The sequence below is a fragment of the Balaenoptera physalus genome (assembly GCF_965194825.1).
Source record: "Balaenoptera physalus genome assembly, chromosome: 1".
In the NCBI taxonomy this organism is placed as follows: domain Eukaryota; kingdom Metazoa; phylum Chordata; class Mammalia; order Artiodactyla; family Balaenopteridae; genus Balaenoptera; species Balaenoptera physalus.
In genome coordinates this window covers 84,346,122-84,363,953 of record NC_138882.1, presented here as the reverse complement: position 1 = coordinate 84,363,953, position 17,832 = coordinate 84,346,122, and the positions used below count along the sequence as shown (strand labels likewise).

General features: G+C 48.9%; 3 protein-coding genes across 6 annotated transcripts; 1 reads left to right on the top strand and 2 right to left on the bottom strand.

Moving 5' to 3' along the window:
• Positions 1–2,485: 2,485 nt before the first annotated feature.
• Positions 2,486–7,629, top strand: CREB3L4 (cAMP responsive element binding protein 3 like 4). Of its 4 annotated transcripts, none has more exons than XM_082435868.1 (10): positions 2,493–2,891; positions 3,315–3,426; positions 3,737–3,983; positions 4,128–4,249; positions 6,021–6,113; positions 6,247–6,353; positions 6,470–6,538; positions 6,647–6,731; positions 6,925–7,021; positions 7,151–7,629. In XM_082435868.1, exons 2-10 carry the CDS (start codon positions 3,319–3,321, stop codon positions 7,342–7,344), a joined length of 1,122 nt encoding a protein of 373 aa, XP_082291994.1. In that variant the 5' UTR covers positions 2,493–2,891; positions 3,315–3,318; the 3' UTR covers positions 7,345–7,629. The 4 variants fall into 4 exon arrangements, with proteins under 4 accessions (XP_082291991.1, XP_082291994.1, XP_082291993.1 ...); XM_082435867.1 differs by having other exon boundaries at positions 2,495–2,891; positions 3,315–3,492; XM_082435865.1 differs by having other exon boundaries at positions 2,486–2,891; positions 3,315–3,492; positions 3,737–4,249.
• A 135-nt stretch (positions 7,630–7,764) lies between these two features.
• On the bottom strand, positions 7,765–10,389 carry JTB (jumping translocation breakpoint). Its single transcript, XM_082436252.1, has 5 exons — positions 9,662–10,389; positions 9,466–9,503; positions 9,174–9,256; positions 8,636–8,715; positions 7,765–8,086 (listed from the first exon to the last, which is right to left on the bottom strand). Exons 1-5 carry the CDS (start codon positions 9,742–9,744, stop codon positions 7,930–7,932), a joined length of 441 nt encoding a protein of 146 aa, XP_082292378.1. The 5' UTR covers positions 9,745–10,389; the 3' UTR covers positions 7,765–7,929.
• A 2,870-nt stretch (positions 10,390–13,259) lies between these two features.
• Positions 13,260–17,798, bottom strand: RAB13 (RAB13, member RAS oncogene family). The gene is made up of 8 exons (XM_082436233.1): positions 17,543–17,798; positions 15,785–15,845; positions 14,873–14,933; positions 14,556–14,633; positions 14,361–14,450; positions 14,174–14,239; positions 14,016–14,069; positions 13,260–13,824 (listed from the first exon to the last, which is right to left on the bottom strand). The coding sequence occupies exons 1-8, from the start codon at positions 17,664–17,666 to the stop codon at positions 13,747–13,749; spliced, it is 612 nt and encodes a 203-aa protein (XP_082292359.1). The 5' UTR covers positions 17,667–17,798; the 3' UTR covers positions 13,260–13,746.
• Between the last annotated feature and the right edge of the window lie 34 nt (positions 17,799–17,832).

Sequence of the window (17,832 nt, the reverse complement as noted above, 5' to 3'; positions counted from 1 at the left end):
GAACTAAGATCCCACATGCTGCGGGGCAACTAAGCCCACGTGCCACAACTACTGAGCCCACACGCTCTGGAGCCCACGCGCTGCAACTAGAGAAGCCCATGCGCCACAACAAAAGATCCCGCCTGCCACAACTAAGACCCGACACAGCCAAATTTAAAAAAAAAAAAAAAGTCCGTATATCGCAACTAAGAAGCCCACATGCCACAACTATAAGCCCACATGACCCAGCAAAGATCCCATGTGCCGCAACTAAGACCCAGCTCAGCCAAAATAAATAAATATTTTAAAATAAAAAAGATAAAAATTACTATTAGGGAAAACAGATTATTCAAGGGAATGTTATTCATGCACTGGTTTGTCTGTCGCAAATTATGCTTTCAAGATTATTGTTAATTAGTAAATTAACAAGGAATCATGGACTGGGAGTCAGGACACTTGGGTTCTAGTCCCAGCTCTACCTTAATTTGATGTGTGATCTTAGGCAAGTCATTTTCCCTCTCAGGAGCTTGATAAATCAGGTGGAAGAAGGAAGTTAGACTAGCAGATGATGCCAGAGGTTCCATCCAGTTCTAACAACAGAGGCTGAGTGCAGTCAGCCCTCCCTATTCACAGATGCAGAACTGCTACCGCGAATACAGAGGACTGCTTGTACTACATCATTTTACTTAAGGGACTTGAACATTTGAGGACTTTGCTGTCCGAGGGGGATCTTGGAACCTATCCCCCACGGATAAGCGGGGACGACTGTATATCTTCCACTTAATCATTTCTACACATGCAGCCTGCAGGAAGCCCTTTGAAAACTTTCTTCCTCTAGGAAAGATCTCAGCAAGGACAGCTCTGCTTTCCTTAGAGCTCTGCATGAGTCTAGGAAGCCTGCTTTGTCTCCTCACTACTTGAACAAGATGCGGGGAGATGAGCAGGAAAGCCAGAGTGGGAAAATTTGAGAAAGCCCCAGCAAGGTAGCTTCGTATAGTGCAAAGAATATGGGCTCAGGCATCCAAATCTTGGTTCAGCTACTTACAAAGTGTGAATGAAAAATGTTGCCTGCCATATGAGTAAACAAAGGATGTTGCAGCCATCAAGCCACTACAGGCGCCTCGTAAGCCCAGAGAGAACTCAGGATGGATAGGAATGGGCTGCCCTGCTGCCAAGCCCTCAGCCACTGCAGCCACCCCCAAAGGTGTGCCCTGAGGGACTTGGGATGGGATAGAACAGGAAACTGGCCCTAGAGAGCTAAGGTGCAAATCAAAGGAATAATTTCAGTGAGCCCAGGCTCTTACATTTTCCCATACATAGAGTGCTAAATTCATTAACTTGAGATATCTGGTTTTCTTTAATTAATAATAATCCTTTGATGTTCCTAATACCTGGTCTTTGTTGCAAAAACTCCTGTATATCCTGGTTCCTCCCTTACCTCTTTGGAGCAGTCCCTCAGAGCTGTCTGAGAGGCTGCCTCCCAGGCTTGAAGTCCTCAGAAAGACTGCCAAATAAAACAAAATTCTCAACTTTTAGGTTGTGCAATGTTTTTCAGTTAACAAGAGTAATCTTGAGAAAGTTACTTAACTTCTCTCTGCCAGCTGTGAGTTGTTATGAGAATTATATGAGTAACGTGAGAATACCTGACCATGTATCAGTTACTCAATAAATATTAGATCCTGTTCTTGTCTTTACCCTCAGCCCATTTAAATTTTCACGGGAAGAATACCAGTTTGAACTCTGGATCCACAACCCAAATTGTTGTGCTTTATTCACTCGGCTATCCTTTATCTGAAGTACTGCTGGGGAGGCAGGCAGATGAAAATCATACCTATATCAGTATTATCCTCTATCCATTATTTTATTTAAAGTGAATTCCTGGGTCATCAGTCTCTGGACCAAGGCAAAATGTCCTGAGTTTCGGTATTACTACATTCTAGTCACGTATCTGTCTTCTCATTGGTAAAGTTAGTAAAACATTACCTGCCCTGTCTACCTCAGCGCTGTTGTGTGTTAAATGAAGAACAATGCTTATAAAAAACATTTTGTAAACTATACAAATGCAGGACACATATTGCATATTGTCGTTGGTAATCATACGCAAAAAATAAGTCATTCCCAAACCAAATCCGAATGATTTTTTAACCTCTTGCAGTTTTCTAGGCCCTTGTCCCTCCGTTAGTTAACAGAGAGTCCTGTGAGTGTGCGTATATAACTGCTGTTCTTTATCAGTAGCATAATGCATGGATTACGGATTTGGACAACCTGCGATTGCGCGACTTTCCGCCCGCTGAGTCAAAGCGCTGTCACATAACTTGGGTCAACAGGTTATTATTTACTCCCTAACACTTCGGAGTCACGTGGCAAGTGAAACCAAACCAAGCCTCAGCCCACATTCCGGAAGTTCCCCCGGCGCTCCACACCCCCCACACCCCACCCCTCCCCTACAGTAAGTCTTCTAGCTCTTACCCTCCCTCAGAACCAAATCCCCGCCAGACAAATAAGTGCTCCGGCCGCATTGGCCCCACTCCTTCTCTGACAGCCCATTCCGACCAGTTACGGCGGAGCCTGCCTCGAGACGGTAATTCCATTGGCTCAATGCACTACCCCTCAAAACCTCTGGATGTCTTTAGCGTCCAATCAGACTCAAGTGTGGGAAGAGCGCCACGGGGTGGGGGAGGGGATGCCTCTGTCAGTCTTCGGCAATCCTATGGACTCTTCCCTCCTTTGTTTTCAACCCCGCCGTGGTCTCCCGCCTGTAAAACTGACGTCCAGAGGACAGGCACTCAAGCGTCCTGTGCTCCAGTCACAGCCATCTCTATCCTTCCCTGAGGAGCCAGCAAACCCTCAGGAAGATTTGCTATCGCTAGGAGAAACTGAGGCAGAAAGGGCAGGCTGCTGTTTTGAGACCGGTTTGTGCACGCTCCTCCTCTTAACCCCCTGCTCCAGCTGCTGCGCCCCTATCGTGGCTCCTGGCTAGGTGCAACCCACTTACGTAGTGTAAGGCTGGGGGCGGGGTTTGGCTAGGCAGGTCCAGGATGCGAGATCCTGGAGGAAAGAAAAGGTGTAGTGTTTAGGGCCATCAACGGGCTAGGCTGGCTTGGCAGGGCTGGGCTCTTCGGAACAGGTAGTACCCAGGGGGGTGCCTGTTGGTCTGAACCAGAGAGATAAGGCCGAAGGCGAGATCTCCGGGTGACAGGTGAGGGGGCTGCACAGGTGAGGAAGGGGGATAATGGAAGAGGGAGAGGAGCCCAGAAACTGTGGGGGGTGGGGGAGGGGGAGAGCCATCATTCTCCTTCTGCAACTGCCCCCCTCCCCCCCATGCCTCCCCGCAGAAGCATGGATTTCAGAACCCCTGACCTGCTGGAAATGTGGCTGGAGCCTCCAGAAGACGTCTTCTCAACAGGATCCTTCCTGGAGCTGGGACTCCATGGTCCACCTTCAGAGGTCCCAGTAACTAGGCTACAGGAACAGGGGCTGCAAGGCTGGGAGTCCAGTGGGGGCCATGGCTTTGTGAGTGTGATGAACGGGAGTGGGTGTGGGTTGAGACAACTCTGTGATAAGAAGTCCAAGAGGCTTCAGCTTCCACTTAGAGAGAGGTCTGAAGACAGAGCCCCTAAAATAGACATGAGCTGTAACTATCCTCATGTCCAAGGACAGAAGGGACTGAAACTGAAGCATGAAGGATCTAGTTTTGACGTTAGATAGGACTTCCAGAATTCTTCCTTATACACATATACACCCTCTTCTACTGTAGGGTCTTCAAGAGAGTGAGCCTGAAGATTTCCTGAAACTTTTCATTGATCCCAATGAAGTGTACTGCTCAGAAGCATCTCCTGGCAGTGACAGTGGAATCTCTGAGGATCCTCGCCATCCAGACAGTCCCCCTGCCCCCAAGCCACCCAGTTCCCCTGCCCTCTATGAGGTTGTCTATGAGGCAGGGACCCTGGAGAGGATGCAGGGGGAAGCTGGGCCAGCTGTAGGGCTCATCTCCATCCAAATAGGTCAGTGTTCTTTGTGGGAAGCGGACGATGGCCCTTCAGGTCCAGCCCTAACCCTGGGGTTAAGGGAGTTTCCCCAACCTGTGCCACTACCCAGGGCCTGCGGCCATCCATCTCCTTTCTCCCAGCCACCTATGTTTCCCTCAGATCAGTGGAGCCCACCATTTATGGTGCCTGATGCCTGTGTGGTCAGTGAGCCGCCTCCCGATGCTCATGCCCACATCCTGCCCAGAGCAGGCACTGTAAACTCAGTGCCTCCCGCAGCCCTGGTGAGTCCTGGGGGTCAGCTGGGTTCAGTACTCCCTGATACACAGAACTGGGGAGAAGGGGATGAGGGAGGGGAAAACTGATGCTGAACACTGTCTTTGCCCTAATTTTTGTGGCATCAGGCCTGAATGCCAGGGAGATGTGGGGAACTTTAAGAGCAGGAAAAGACAAGAGAGACAGAATCCCTTGGGGGTAAGGGGGTGATGCCTCAGTTAAGGAGAGGGTGGGCTGAGGGAATCCAGGGATAGGGCTTAGGAGAAAGCCCGGACCCATGAGCATTGTCTGCTCAGCTAGGGCCATCGTCTCGGCTTTTGGTCAGGATGTGGAAATGTGACAGGCCACCTGGGAATCCAACTGGTTACTGGGCACAGAATGTAGAAGCAACTGCAACTACGTTTTTTACTGGAACAATGGTTCACCAGGCACCCACTGCCCATGGTTACAGTGTAGGGGGGTAACACATCACACACCTTCCCAAGGCTAGCTGGGCTGGTTCCTGCAGCAGGGATGAGGAGGGGGTCTTGCCCAGGTCACTGTTCCTCCCTTTATCCTGAAAAGAACTCCTTGTGTGCAAAAGGCAGGGAATAGGTTCTAGCCTCCCTGAAAATCTGTGGTTGAAGCTGAGACCAGAAGCCAAGCCAAGCATCTTAGAATCTTGGGCTGAGGAATCTTAAAAAGTCCGAGGCATCTAAATTTGAGTGTGCATCAGAAACACTGGGGAGTTTGTACTGGGCCACCAGGGAAGTCCCGGTTTTGTTTTCTTTTGTTTTTGGTTTTGTTTTTAAAATAAAACCCTCTAGGGGAATTCCCTGGCAGTCCAGTGGTTAGGACTCTGCGCTTCCACTGCAGCGGGCACAGGTTCCATCCCTGGTCAGGAACTAAGGTCCCGCAAGCCGCACAGCGCGGCCAAAAATACATACATACATACATACATAAATACCTCTAGACCTCATTTTTAGAGATTTTGATTAGGTGGATTGGGAGGCACACCCCCTCTAACGATTCACCAAATAGTCACAGAGGCAAGAAGGGAGCATCAGAATAAGGCAGAGGTAGAAGTGGGTTAGCTAAAAGCCAAAGACCATCAACAGGCAAAAGCAAATTCCTCTTGAGTCACAAAGTGAAGCATAAATCTTTCAAAAAGAAGTATTAGTTAGAAAAGCAAGTTACTCACTTGATGGGCTCACATTAACCAGACACCTATGTTCCCCACATACTTTGTTATGAGAAGTTGTTCAGTCTGGTTGCCTTTGGGGAATTCTTTGAGAGGGGACAGAACTTCAGTCTGAAAGGTAGGGCTCAGCCCCTAGGGGAGGATGGGCCATCGCCCCAGGGATCTCCTTGTGGTTGGCAGGTAATGGTAACACTCTGCCAAGTTGAAGTTAATGGCTGACAATGAATCATTTGCCTGCTGTAAGATCAAGCAAACCCTACTTTAGTGAGTTACTCCACATCCTCTTCCAATACCCCCAAGGTCTGCGGAAATGTGGACCAGAATAGGCCCTTCCTAACTTGCTGTGATTACCAAGGTCTTAAGTCTGTGGGCAAAAATATGACAAAACCACCTTTCTCCCTTGTCAGCCTCAGGAAGTCCCTGTGGTTTAATCAACAGTCTGTCTGCATTAAGGTCCCTGCCCCTCATCTCATTTTACGGTTTGTTATTCCTCAGTGCAAATAGGAAACACTCTCCAGGAGGCATGTAAGGGGAACAGCATGAGTACTGAAAATGGGATGACCCTCTCTCCATTCTCATCTTCTCTCGTCCCCCACCAGCTGCCCTGTCAAACCTTGTTCCTGACAGAAGAGGAGAAGCGTCTGCTGGGACAGGAAGGGGTGTCCCTACCCTCTCACCTGCCCCTCACCAAGGTAACATGCTTCCCCAAAGGGTATCGTAACCCAGCGGCCCTACCATGGCCTCTGAGGAGCCAGGATAGCAGGGTAAGAGTTGAGGAGTTGGGGGAGGTTAAGGGCCCAGGACTGACACACCCTGGGCCCCCAGGCAGAGGAGAGGGTCCTCAAGAAGGTCAGGAGGAAAATCCGTAACAAGCAGTCAGCTCAGGACAGTCGGCGGCGGAAGAAAGAGTACATCGATGGACTAGAGAGCAGGTATGTTTGGACTCACATTTCTGGATTCACGACTGGGCCCCCTTCCTCACCAAGGCAGGCAAGGTCAGGGACTCATGTGATTACAGAGCCTTATCCTACCTTTCCACCCTTCCTAGGGTAGCTGCCTGTTCTGCACAGAACCAGGAACTACAGAAAAAAGTCCAGGAGCTGGAGAGGCACAACATGTGAGTGAAAACATAGTGTGTGTGTTGGGGTAAGGGTGCAGCACACAGGGATACCATTCTTGGGCCCTGGTTCCCAGGAGATCTAACTCTTCATTCCTCGTTTCCCAGCTCCCTGGTGACTCAGCTCCGCCAGCTGCAGATGCTTATTGTTCAAACCTCCAACAAAGCTGCCCAGACTAGCACTTGTGTTCTGGTACCATTAATCTCTTTCCCATCTCCCCTGCCACCTCCTCCATCTTCTGCCAGGTTGCCATGCTGATGCCCCCACTCCGTAGCCAGACCTATCTTCCCATCCCTGATGACCCCAACTGCCCCCTAGTCACTCTGCCCTCTGCTCCCTTCCCTTATTGTCCCCACAGCCCAAATGTCCTCTTGCTTCTTCCCAGATCCTTCTTTTCTCCTTGGCTCTCATCATCCTGCCCAGTTTCAGCCCCTTTCAGGGCTTACCAGAAGCTGGGCCTGAGGATTACCAGCCTCATGGAGGTGAGAGGCAAGGGCAGGAAAGGACCCTGTTTTCCAGAGTAGTCAAGAAGTGGGAGGGAGGTCCTGTTCTGTCTAGGATCCCCAACCAAGGGAGCACTATTCTACTGCCCTTTTTCCTTCACCCCACAGTGATTTCCAGAAACATCCTGACTCACAAGGACATAACAGAAAATCTGGAGAATCCAGCGGTGGAGTCCAGATTGGAGGGGCCACCTGGGGCCAAGGGTGTAAATGGCTCAACAAGGACACTGCTTGAGAAGACAGGAGGGAGGGCAGGCCCCAGCAGGCACATCAGAACTGTGTTGCATGCAGATGAGATGTGAGCTGTAACACTTCCTGGCCCACTTCTCAATCACAATAAGGAATCCAGGGCTCCGCTGTGGTTCTGCTTCCTCCTGGGGTTCCCACTCAGGGCTCTTTGGCTTCAGGGGTCTGAATCACATCAGGATGCCCTAGATGTCTGTACCCCATGGCTCAGTCTGCCTATGTCAGGAGGCACCTCAAATACTTTTGTCATGTATCTGTGATTTTATTTCTTCTTTGGGGATAGAGTTGAGGGGAAAATGACATTTTGGCTGAGAAATAAATTTTTTTTTTGCTAAAATTGTATCCTGACAGTTTTAACTAATAGTAGAAGAGGGAGGAAGATAGGTACCTGGTAAACTGGGGCCTAAAGTTGCCACCCCCTTTCCCTCTCTACCCCCATGACTTCCTGCCCCAAACCAAATTACACTAGGGAAGGAAACGATTTTACTCTTTTTATTCTGCTCATTAATGATTTAGACAAGGAAGATGGGAGAAAGGGGGTGCCACCGCAAGGTTCCAGAGAACCAGGGGCACGAGTCAGTTCATTCCACTTTCTGTCTGAGGTAGGGTCTCTAAGACCCAGGTGAAAGGGGAGGAGGTAGCTATATGGACTCAATTTGCTTCCGGACCTTTTCCAGCGCCTTTCTGTCCAGTTGTCGCTGACGAACAATGACAAGGCAAGCAAAGACCAAGGCCACACCTATGACAGTCCCTTCGAATTTCCAGAATAAGTGTTGTTCCATCAGAGCTGAGCGGCAGCTGAGGGCAAGAAGAAACAGTTATCCCCAGGGAAGGCCAGACTGCCTCTCCCTCTAATCTCCCTCCTGTTTCATCCTCACCAAGATATATCTGAGGAGAAAAGAGGAAACCAGCGTCAGTCTTCTAAAGTGTTGACAGTACAGGGACTTCCCTGATGGTCCAGCGGTTAAGACTCCGCGCTTCCACTACAGGGAGCACAGGTTTGATCCCTGGTCGGGGAACTAAGATCCAGCATGCCGCATGGTGCGGCCAAAAATAAAAATAAAGTGTTTACAGTACATTAATCCCATTCAAATATTTAATTTATTTTCTGGTGAGATAAGCAGAGCTGGTATCAACCAGTTTTACTGATGAGAAAATATGGCCAATAATATAGTGCTGAGGAGTAGAGCTGGGACTTGGGTTCAAGTAATTTGCCTCCAAATCCCCTCCCCTTTCCAATATGCCATGCTACCTCCATACAAAGAGGAAGAGGCAGGACTATCTACCTAAAGTCATAGGAGCAAAGGAGGTGATCTAGGAGGATTCAAGAAGAGAAACAGCACTTGCCTTTTGAACTCGCTCCTCTTAGATGAGCTGCATGTGATTTTCTCCACATACCCGGTGGAGCCACACTCGGGGGTGGTTTTCTGCCAGGAGGAAAGGACCAAAGCACTTGTTAGGAAGGGGCAGCCGGAGAAACAGGAAGGCTGCCATTCAGAATGGGCAGGTGTCCAAGTGCTACGGCTCGGAGCTGGTAGGCAACAGAGAACTAATGAAGAGTTCTCATGGGGGTGATGAGGTGGTGGTTACAGGATGAGAAGTACGTGTTACCAAGAACACTTCAGGGTCAATAGTCTACGAGAGGAAAGGGCAGGTTCCAGAACCTACTAGATTAAAAATGAACAGAACACGGTTATTAGCTGAACGTTGCCATTAACTTGGAAAGAAAAGGGCACATTTTCAGGGGGAAGACCAGTTCAGATTTGGACTCACACTGAGACTGCAAGGAAAAAGACGAAAAGACAATGCAAAGGCATACTTAGATAGTCAGACAGTCCCTGTCTGATTCGATGTGAGAAGAAGGGGAGAGAAAACAGATACTCACAGCCTGGAAATTAGAACATGGAGCACACTCTTCCGCCACCACAAACTCTTCCACCAGCCAGCACGGCAAATCTGAGGTGCTCACTAGACAGGGAGAGAAATGCAAGCCCCAGACCTCGTTCACAAAATATTTCTCCCCTAAGTTCTGCCCATGAACTTCCCAGCACAGCTGAATGCCCTCGCTCCACGTGGTGCCGCCCTTTTCCACCTGATCTCTAGGTATATGGGAGGAGGTCAAAACAAAACAAAACAAAAAAACTATAGGGGCGTCGGGTTCCCAGACCATCACCCACCTGACAGCTTCTCCTCCCGCACGGGAGCTTCTGCTTGGCTGAAGCGGGTGAGGGGGGGGGGAAATGGGCAAAAGTCAGAAGCCGGAAAACAGGGAACCTCCCCCCCCCCCCAGTCTCCACGGTCCAGGGACACAGGGGGCGGGGACGATCCGATCCTCCCGTCCCCTCCTTTTCCCTGCCCTCAGCCCCTCCTTACCAGAGCCTTAAAGTGAAAGCGCAGAGCAACCAGCAGAGGTGGCGGCCCTGGGGGAGGCCACGCCTCCCTGCGCCCGCTGGCATGGAGTGCTCAGTGTCCCACCTGTCGGGACAGAGGAACCTGCCTGACTGGCCTCGTGCCTCGGTCGGAACGCAGAGACCGCGCTTACACTGCAGTCCTCGGGGAGGTTCCAAGTCAGGGCTGCGAAAGGCTGGGGTTGCCTATCAGATCAAAGGCTCTTTCAGTACGCCCCCATGGTCACGGCGAGAAAAGGCAATACGCATTTGCTGGGTAGGACCGTGAGCTTCCTTCTTCGGACTGGTACGGTCCTCACGGAAGGCCGAGGGGGCGTAGAGCCTAGCACCTCCTCTGCTCCGCTTCCGCTCCCGGCGCCTCCATCTTGCGCGCGGAGGATCCTGGGCACGGGCAGGTTTGCCAGAGCTAGGCCAGTCATCGGAAGAAGAGGCCCGTGGCTTGCCTGATGGGCCTCGTAGTCTTCCGCCCGCTGCTCCCTGGGAATTGGATCTCCCTGCATTTGTGCAGCGAGATGCGACCCATTGGCTCGGCGCACCGTTGCATTATGGTCCTGGTAGTCTTCTGCCGGAACCGAGAAGATGGCGGCTGTCAGGCTTGTGGTCGTTCTCGATGCTCCATGGGCTGTCGCCTTTTTGCCCCTCTGGGCTACGTGTACAGCGAGACATAAAAAAGAACGATACGTCGCCCTCTCAGGACTTTCCTCCCTCTTTAAAATCCGAGGACTCACCATTAAGCATCAGACTTTCTGATACCCCTCCCCCTTCCCGCCTCGAACGAGGGTCAAGGGGAGAACCTGTGTTGGCGGTCCAGGGATGGAGGCGAAACTGCACTTCCTCCTCCCTCCAGGGGCAGGAATACCAGAGACTTTCTGTGAATGAAGGCTTCCCCTGTCTCCGGGCTCCCACTCAGCTCTACTCAGACGTCACCTTCTCGCATGTTAATTGCTAAGTTACTCCCCAGAACCGGTCCTTTGAATAACCTCCTTAAATGTTCTCAGCTCTTCCTTGCTCCTACCTAATGCAATTAGAAGAGCGTGAGATTTGAAATCCCAAGAAGCGTTGAGTCTAGGTTCATAGGTTCAGGTGCTTATTAGCTACATGACTTTAGGACGGCATCTGGCTGTCAGTGTTCTGTGGAAAACGGAAATGCTAATGTGCATTTTCTAGGTTTTTTTTTTTTTTTTTTGCAAGATGCAAATGAAATGTGTATGAAAATCCTTTATTCTCTTCTAATTATATTGCCTCACATTTCTATTGTACTTTTTGAATTCAACGTTTAACTCATTTTGATCCTTTTCAGTAATTCTGAGGAATCAGAGTTGATATTACGCCTATTTTATGAATAAGCTCAGAGTGTGTCACTTGTCCAAGGGCACACAACTAGTAGGAGAGCTGCGACCTAAGCCTAGACTTTCAACTCCCAGGCTACAGATCTGTGCCTGCTTTCCCTCCCCATGGAGCCAAACCTTGACATATATCCAGAACTGCAGTGACTTGACCCACATTCTGGGTTCATGCTTTACTCTCTGGTAATGTATTAGTCACTACCCTAATTCTGCCAGAAATTTCCTCCTAGTTTTACATATATGTATGTCTGCAGCCTCTCAGACAACTGGACTATGAGTTTAGTTTTCATAGTTGCTCAGTAGATAGATAGGAGGTATTTAAAATAAACTTCATATAAATCTAGGCACTATTAATAATCTGTATCCCACCTCTTAAGATCAAAGCACTTATCCCCATGCTTTCTTCTTGTTAACTCTGCTCCACACTCTCCTCCCTCAGGAAGTCTTTTTAGCCTAAAGATCACAGCTACTCCCCTCCCCCACAGCCCTAAGAGCTAGCGCACTTTTGGAGATCAACAGTATATCTGGTGCTACATCCCATAAATTCTCTCTTCCCAGCAGACTGAAATCTGGCTGCTCAAGAGCAATAACTAACAGACTGGAAAGATCACTGGGCGGGAGTTGAAAAAACAACAACCACCTGGTGAGGGCTGAGCTTTAATTTTGCTTGTAACTATTTGTTCCTTTAAGTTATGATTTGTCTGTATATGTCAATAGTTGTATGTTATAGAAAGTAGGATATTGGTTTTTTTCCCAGTATTTTTTAGCCATAATAAAAGTTTTGGCTGAAATACAGTATTCTGTTACTCCTTACCCAATCCCACTGTGCCTCATGACAAGCTGGAAGATTTTGTAAGATCTCACTTCCAATAGCCGTACCAAGCAACTGAATAGGGTCTCCATGCTGAAACTGGATTTTAAAATATCTGCTCTGGGGTATGACAAAGATGTCGGTCAGTCTTCTTCCTGGGATTCACAAAATGCAAGTCTTTCCTCATCTCTTGAGCAAATTAAACTAGCTGAGCAGTTGACTACAGAGCTCACACATAAGCCACAGATAAGGATCATCACCGCATCGAAGCTTGGATACGTAATACATTTATCAAATTATTCTCCACATTTATCAAATTATTTTCTGAGTCCTTTTCCTGGCACCGTCAGACTTTTTCTGAGTGTTGTCTTTTACCAACAGAAACAGCAGCACACAAAAAGGCTTTGCTGACAGCCCCAGGGTTGTGCCTTCCACTTCCACACTGCAGGCTTGGGGATTTCTTAAATGCCTTGAACATCATATCCATGAATAAAACTTCTAATGGTACTTTGTCTAAACCAAACCTGACATTTTCATTATCCTGATAAAAGGTCAAGTCTGTGAGATAATTTTGCTGTTTAAAAGTACTGTGTAAGAGTGAAAGGGGTCTACGTATACTTAAGGGAACTCAAGCCTAAGGTTTTGGGGGTTTTTTTGGCCACACCATGCAGCATGCAGGATGTTAGTTCCCTGACCAGGATCAAACCTGTGCCCCCTGCATTGGGAGGCAGAGTCTTAACCACTGTACCACCAGGGAAGTCCCAAGTCTAAGTTTCTTTTTCGTGGTTCTTTTGCATGCCAATAGTTTTGCTTCTTTGTTATTCAGTAGTTAGGGGCAGTTTTTGTTAAATTTTACTAGTCCCTTTTCTAGTAAGTACCACCCAGAGGTTATATTAACTTGACCATTGTGCTTGGCACATAGTAGACGCTCAATAAATATTTATGACTAAATGAACTTCTTCTGTGTCTCATTTTCCTCACCTATAAAAGCAGATAATAATGCTTACTAGTTACTTAAAGGGATTCTTGGCAGAATCAAAGATGCTAGCAGAAATCACTGGATAAAAAATACTGGTTCTGCTATTTCCCTGAGGCTAGGGCTGTCACTCCTCTGGGGAGGCCAAAGAAAGAGTCCTGCTCTTTTAGAATCTCCTGGACAAGACTCTGCACACAAGGATCCTCTAAATCCCATGCTGGAAAGAAGATGTCCAGACCTTCAGTTTCAAAGAAACTCTGCTCCTTGTTTCCCTCATCAATTAAACAGCTGGGGAAGGGAGAGTTGTAGGATTAGACATCACAGGAACTCAGCCAGATTCAAGCAGACCAACCACCTCAGAGAGACAAGAATTAGGTTTATGAGTAGAGAGCAATTCCGACAATGATGAAAGTTACCCAAAGCAGGGACATTTGTGCAAATGGTGGCCTTTAATACTGAGAAAGACCATGCAGAGTGACAGGATAGGACCAAACCTTCAGAGGGTGGTGCTGAGCCAGCCTCTCACAGGACCCTAAAGCCTGCTCCAGTAACAGAATAAATCAATTATTTATCTACATTTATATTTGCCCTGGAAACCCACAGAAGGTCTGAGGCTTAGGGCCATCTATCCTTCCTTTCCTCCTCCCTCTCTTCCTACCTCCTTTTCACCTTCTTTCACTTTCTCAGTTCTTTCCCTTCTTCTTGCCTCTCCTTCCCTCTCTAGTCTACCTCCTTCTTTTCCTCTTTCCTCCTCGCTCCTTCCTTTTTTCTTCTCCGCATTCTCCCCATTCTTCCACCATCTACCCATCTCTATCCCTCCAAGCCCCACGTGCTACTTCTCCCCTGCCCGGCCCCTCAGCCCTGCCTCCCTCAGGTTCAGCCTCCAGGCTTAGGGCGGAGGGGCAGAAGGGCAGTCCTCAGCCCAGGGAGCACTTGTTGGTGTTCTTCTTGTCACAAGTTTTCAGGTCAGTGCTGGGGGGCTTGTTGCTGTTTCCCTAGAGGGAGAAGGGTACAGGGGTCAGGGTGAGAATGGCTAGCGGGTCTGGGGTCACCCTCATGGGCAGTCTTAGCACTGCTCTCGTCAGTTTTTACTCCCAACGCGCGCGTGCACACACACACACGCACACGCACACACACACACACACACACACGCACAGTTGTACTTAGCCCAGCAGAACCAACTCACTGATCTCCGGCCTCCTGACTTGAGCAAGATGTCCCGGGCCAGGGAACTGAAAGCCTAATGGGGAAAGTAGAGATTGGTCAGAACAGGTTGGAGGGGAGGATAAGTCTATCTTCCAATACTTCATCTCTTTGAGGGATGAAGGATGGGGTGTGTCTCACCTCATCTACATTCATGCTGGATTTAGCACTTGTCTCGAAAAATCGGATTCCATGCTCCCGAGCCAACTGCATGGAGTGAAGCGGTAAGAAGAGAGTTGGATGAAGGGCAGCAGCCAAGTCCTCTGCAATCCGGCCTCATCTTGGCCCTCCTGGCCCAGTTCTAGAACATTGCCCAGCCTGCTCTTACCTTATCGGCCTGCTCCTTCTGGACCTTCCTCTTGGCCTCCATATCACACTTGTTCCCCAGTAAGAGGCGCTCTACCCCAGCCGAGGCATTCTGGGACAAAAGGTAAGAGTAAAAGTTGGGTCCTGCTCATTTTCACAGTCTCCTTCATCCTCCACATTCTACCCAATTCCCTTGTCTCTCTGGGAGGGTCCTCACCTCTTTGATGCTCTTCATCCAGTTCTGAATATTCTCGAAGGATTTCTCATCTGTGATGTCATATACTAGGATAATGCCCTGGGGAATGGCAGAGTTCATAATGGAGCCTTGTACCATATTCCCCTGTTTAGGCTTCCCACTGCCCTCTAAGTGACTCTGCAAATTCTATCCACAAGTCTAATCACTAGGCCACATGGGGCCCTCTGCAACCCATACTGTGCCCCTCCCCATTTTTCTCTGCCCCAACTCCTGTCCCTCTATATTCATACATTCTAGTGCCTCATGCCTCATCCCTTGTCCAGAACCACACTTCATACCATGGCTCCACGGTAATAGGCAGTAGTTATCGTCTTGAATCGCTCTTGGCCAGCTGTGTCCCTGAAGAGGTGGAATATTTCATGGGGTGGGATACAGGGAAGAGGTCTCCAAAGAGAGAATCCCACCCCCACCCCCTAAGAATTTAGCTTTTGCAACTGAAAGGAACAGAATCAGGAAACAGTAAAGGAAGAAAGGGATAAAAGACAGTTGAGCTGATACTGAGTGATGGTAAAGGCCTAAGAAACAGGTCTTTCTGTTTTATTCATTGTTTACTCTGTGCCAAGCATTGTGTATATATCATTTTATTTGTGCCATTTTATGTAATCTTCACTCTATCCTTGTGAGACATGTTTTATTGTCTCTATTTTACAAATGAGGAAACAGATTTAGAGAGGCCAAATAACTGATGAAGGTCATTCTGTACCAGAACCAGGATTGAACCACATTCTCCTCTTATCTGTTGTATCATAATGCCTCCATTAAGCCTTTTACCACTTGACACCCTTAGGGTCTCCAGCTTCCTCAGGGCAGTCAGGTCAAACCTCTACACTTGGCTTTATGGCCTCTCCACTAGACTGAGAGTCAAGTCTTAATTCTGCTATTTGCTATTTAATTGTTTAGAGCCTGTTTCCACATTATAGTTCAACAGACAATTGATCTAGCTAGACAGTTGCCAAGTTCAGAGGATGCTCCAGGTCCGGGAGAGGCAAGAGAATTACAAAAAAGCTGAAAATAGTTGAGTAAGCAGGAAGAGAGATGAAAGGACATCTGAATGAGGTGACAGAAATGGATTAGAAAATGTACTGGAAGGAGCATTGGGAAAGGGAGAGAAATGAAGCTAAAAAGAAGAGAAACACCTATAGGAGGTAAATGAGGAAGTCTGTCTTAGGAGGCCTGAGGGATTCACTCACCAGACTTGCAGTTTGATCTTTTTCCCCTCTATATCCACAGTGCGGATCTTGAAATCAATTCCTAGAGGTGGAGAGTGTACACTGAAATTGAGACATGTATACACATGTATGTAAAAGTGTGTGGTGAGAGGGACAGGAATGGAGCAGTGGCAGTGCCAGAAATTCTGCAGGGCAGGCACTTGGGAAGCAATCTTGTAGGAAGTGTAAAACTAGGGGGATTTTCTCAAAGCTGTACTTGTATAGCAAGCATATTGTTTTTACTTAGATTTTATGGATTTTGTAGGGGAGAAGGTGATGAAAATTCTGCATGGAGGCTTAAGGCCTCTAAGGCACTTATTGGGTCCACTTAGCCGTGCCAGCTGACAACTCTCTCAATTCAATCTGTCTCCCCCAAAATATTACTTTCAGATTCCTTTTTCCTTCTGTTTTCTTAGAACCCTCTACTCTCGGTTCTCCCACCTACCCTCCTGGCCCTACAGGGTAAAGAGCAAGGAAAAAGGTAGCTGATGACAGTCTATGTGAATTAACTGGTAGGCCAGGCTTGGAAACAAGAAAATTTGAGGCTAAACAAGATTCCCCCAAGACTGAATTAGGAGAGAGGGGCATTTTTCTCTCCTCTTTCTAACCACAATGTCTTGATACTCTCCTTGTCTTATTTCCCAGGCCAGAGGAGATTAAGAATGATGAGAGGGGGGCTTCCCTGGTGGAGCAGTGGTTAAGAATCCGCCTGCCATTTCAGGGGACACGGGTTCGAGCCCTGGTCCAGGAAGATCCCACATGCTGCGGAGCAACAAAGCCTGTGTGCTGCAACTACTGAGCCTGCGCTCTAGAGCCAACGTGCCACAACTACTGAGCCCGTGTGCCACAACTACTGAAGTCCACGCACCTAGAGCCCGTGCTCTGCAACAGCAGAAGCCACTGCAGTGAGAAGCCTGCGCACCTCAAGGAAGAGTAGCCCCCGCTCACCGCAACTAGAGAAAGGCCGTGCGCAGCAACGAAGACCCAACACAGCCAAAAATATATAAATAAAATAAATAAATTAAAAAAAAAAAAAAAGAATGATGAGAGGGGAGGAGGGGAGACAACGTTCTCAGTGGAAACTTGTGCACCTCCCCCAAGCCTGAGGAGGCTGAGTCACCAGGCTGACTCAGAGACCCCAAAAGTCCCCTCACTCTGCCTTCCTCACCAGGCTGACTGCATGCTCCTGATCCCAGTCCTTGGGCCACTCTCCAGCACACCCAGCCGCTCTGTTCCATCTTCCCCAACCCCTATTAAGTTGAGGGGCAGGGAGACTGGAGACTGCAAAGTAGATGGTAAGGTGGGAATGCAATGGGAGAGTATGCAAACTCAGTGGGACAGAAAGAAGCTAGCAGAATTGGGAGACAGATGTTCAGGGAGAGGGGATACAGGAAATGTGGAGAGTGGATCAAGAGTTCTAGGTGGATGGGGGTGGGGGAAGAGGAGCTGAGAGGGAAGTAAAGAAGGGTTCATGTGGTTTTGGGGAGACAAGGGAAACAGGTGGTACCAAGAAAATAAGGGGCTGGCACAACTGAGGAGTAACCTGGAGGTCTCAGAGAGGTTAGAGGTTTGGGTACTATCCGGAGACTTATAAGGGGGATGGGTCTGAAACGGGGTTGAGGGACTGGAGTTCAGAAGCCTGACTCTAAGGGGACTTAAAAGTGGGCCACAAATAATCCAAGAGCCTGAGGATGAGGGCATGGGGGAGTCGGGGATCTAGGGTATGGCCAGTGGGCTCACCGATGGTGGAGATGTAAGTGTTGTTGAAGTTGTCCTCTGCAAAGCGAATGATCAGACAAGTCTTGCCCACCCCCGAGTCCCCGATCAGCAGCAACTTGAAGAGGTGGTCGTAGGCTTTGGCCATGGCGGACACTGGGGGTGCCGGGAGAGGGGTGGGGAAGCTCCGTGCACTGGTAGGCGGGATTGGAGGGCTGGCAAACAGAGCGGCCCCGGAGCCTGGGCCAGGAAGTTTTCCTCCCTCTCCGCCCAGGCTCCGGGAAAAAGGAGAGGCGGCACTCCTCTGGGCCCCA

Excerpts from the sequence above, each read along its gene's own strand:
- RAB13 (XM_082436233.1), bottom strand. The coding sequence starts at position 17,666 with ATGGCCAAAGCCTACGACCACCTCTTCAAGTTGCTGCTGATCGGGGAC. Across the intron at positions 14,934-15,784 it reads AAGATCAAACTGCAAGTCTG|GGACACAGCTGGCCAAGAGC; the intron begins GTGAGTGAATCC and ends CCACCTCTTCAG. Across the intron at positions 14,451-14,555 it reads GGATGAAGAGCATCAAAGAG|AATGCCTCGGCTGGGGTAGA; the intron begins GTGAGGACCCTC and ends CTTTTGTCCCAG.
- CREB3L4 (XM_082435865.1), top strand. The coding sequence starts at position 3,319 with ATGGATTTCAGAACCCCTGACCTGCTGGAAATGTGGCTGGAGCCTCCA. Across the intron at positions 6,114-6,246 it reads CTCACCTGCCCCTCACCAAG|GCAGAGGAGAGGGTCCTCAA; the intron begins GTAACATGCTTC and ends CTGGGCCCCCAG. Across the intron at positions 7,022-7,150 it reads GGATTACCAGCCTCATGGAG|TGATTTCCAGAAACATCCTG; the intron begins GTGAGAGGCAAG and ends TTCACCCCACAG.
- JTB (XM_082436252.1), bottom strand. The coding sequence starts at position 9,744 with ATGCCAGCGGGCGCAGGGAGGCGTGGCCTCCCCCAGGGCCGCCACCTC. Across the intron at positions 8,716-9,173 it reads CATGTTCTAATTTCCAGGCT|AAAACCACCCCCGAGTGTGG; the intron begins GTGAGTATCTGT and ends TCCTCCTGGCAG. Across the intron at positions 8,087-8,635 it reads AAGAGGAGCGAGTTCAAAAG|CTGCCGCTCAGCTCTGATGG; the intron begins GCAAGTGCTGTT and ends TCTTGCCCTCAG.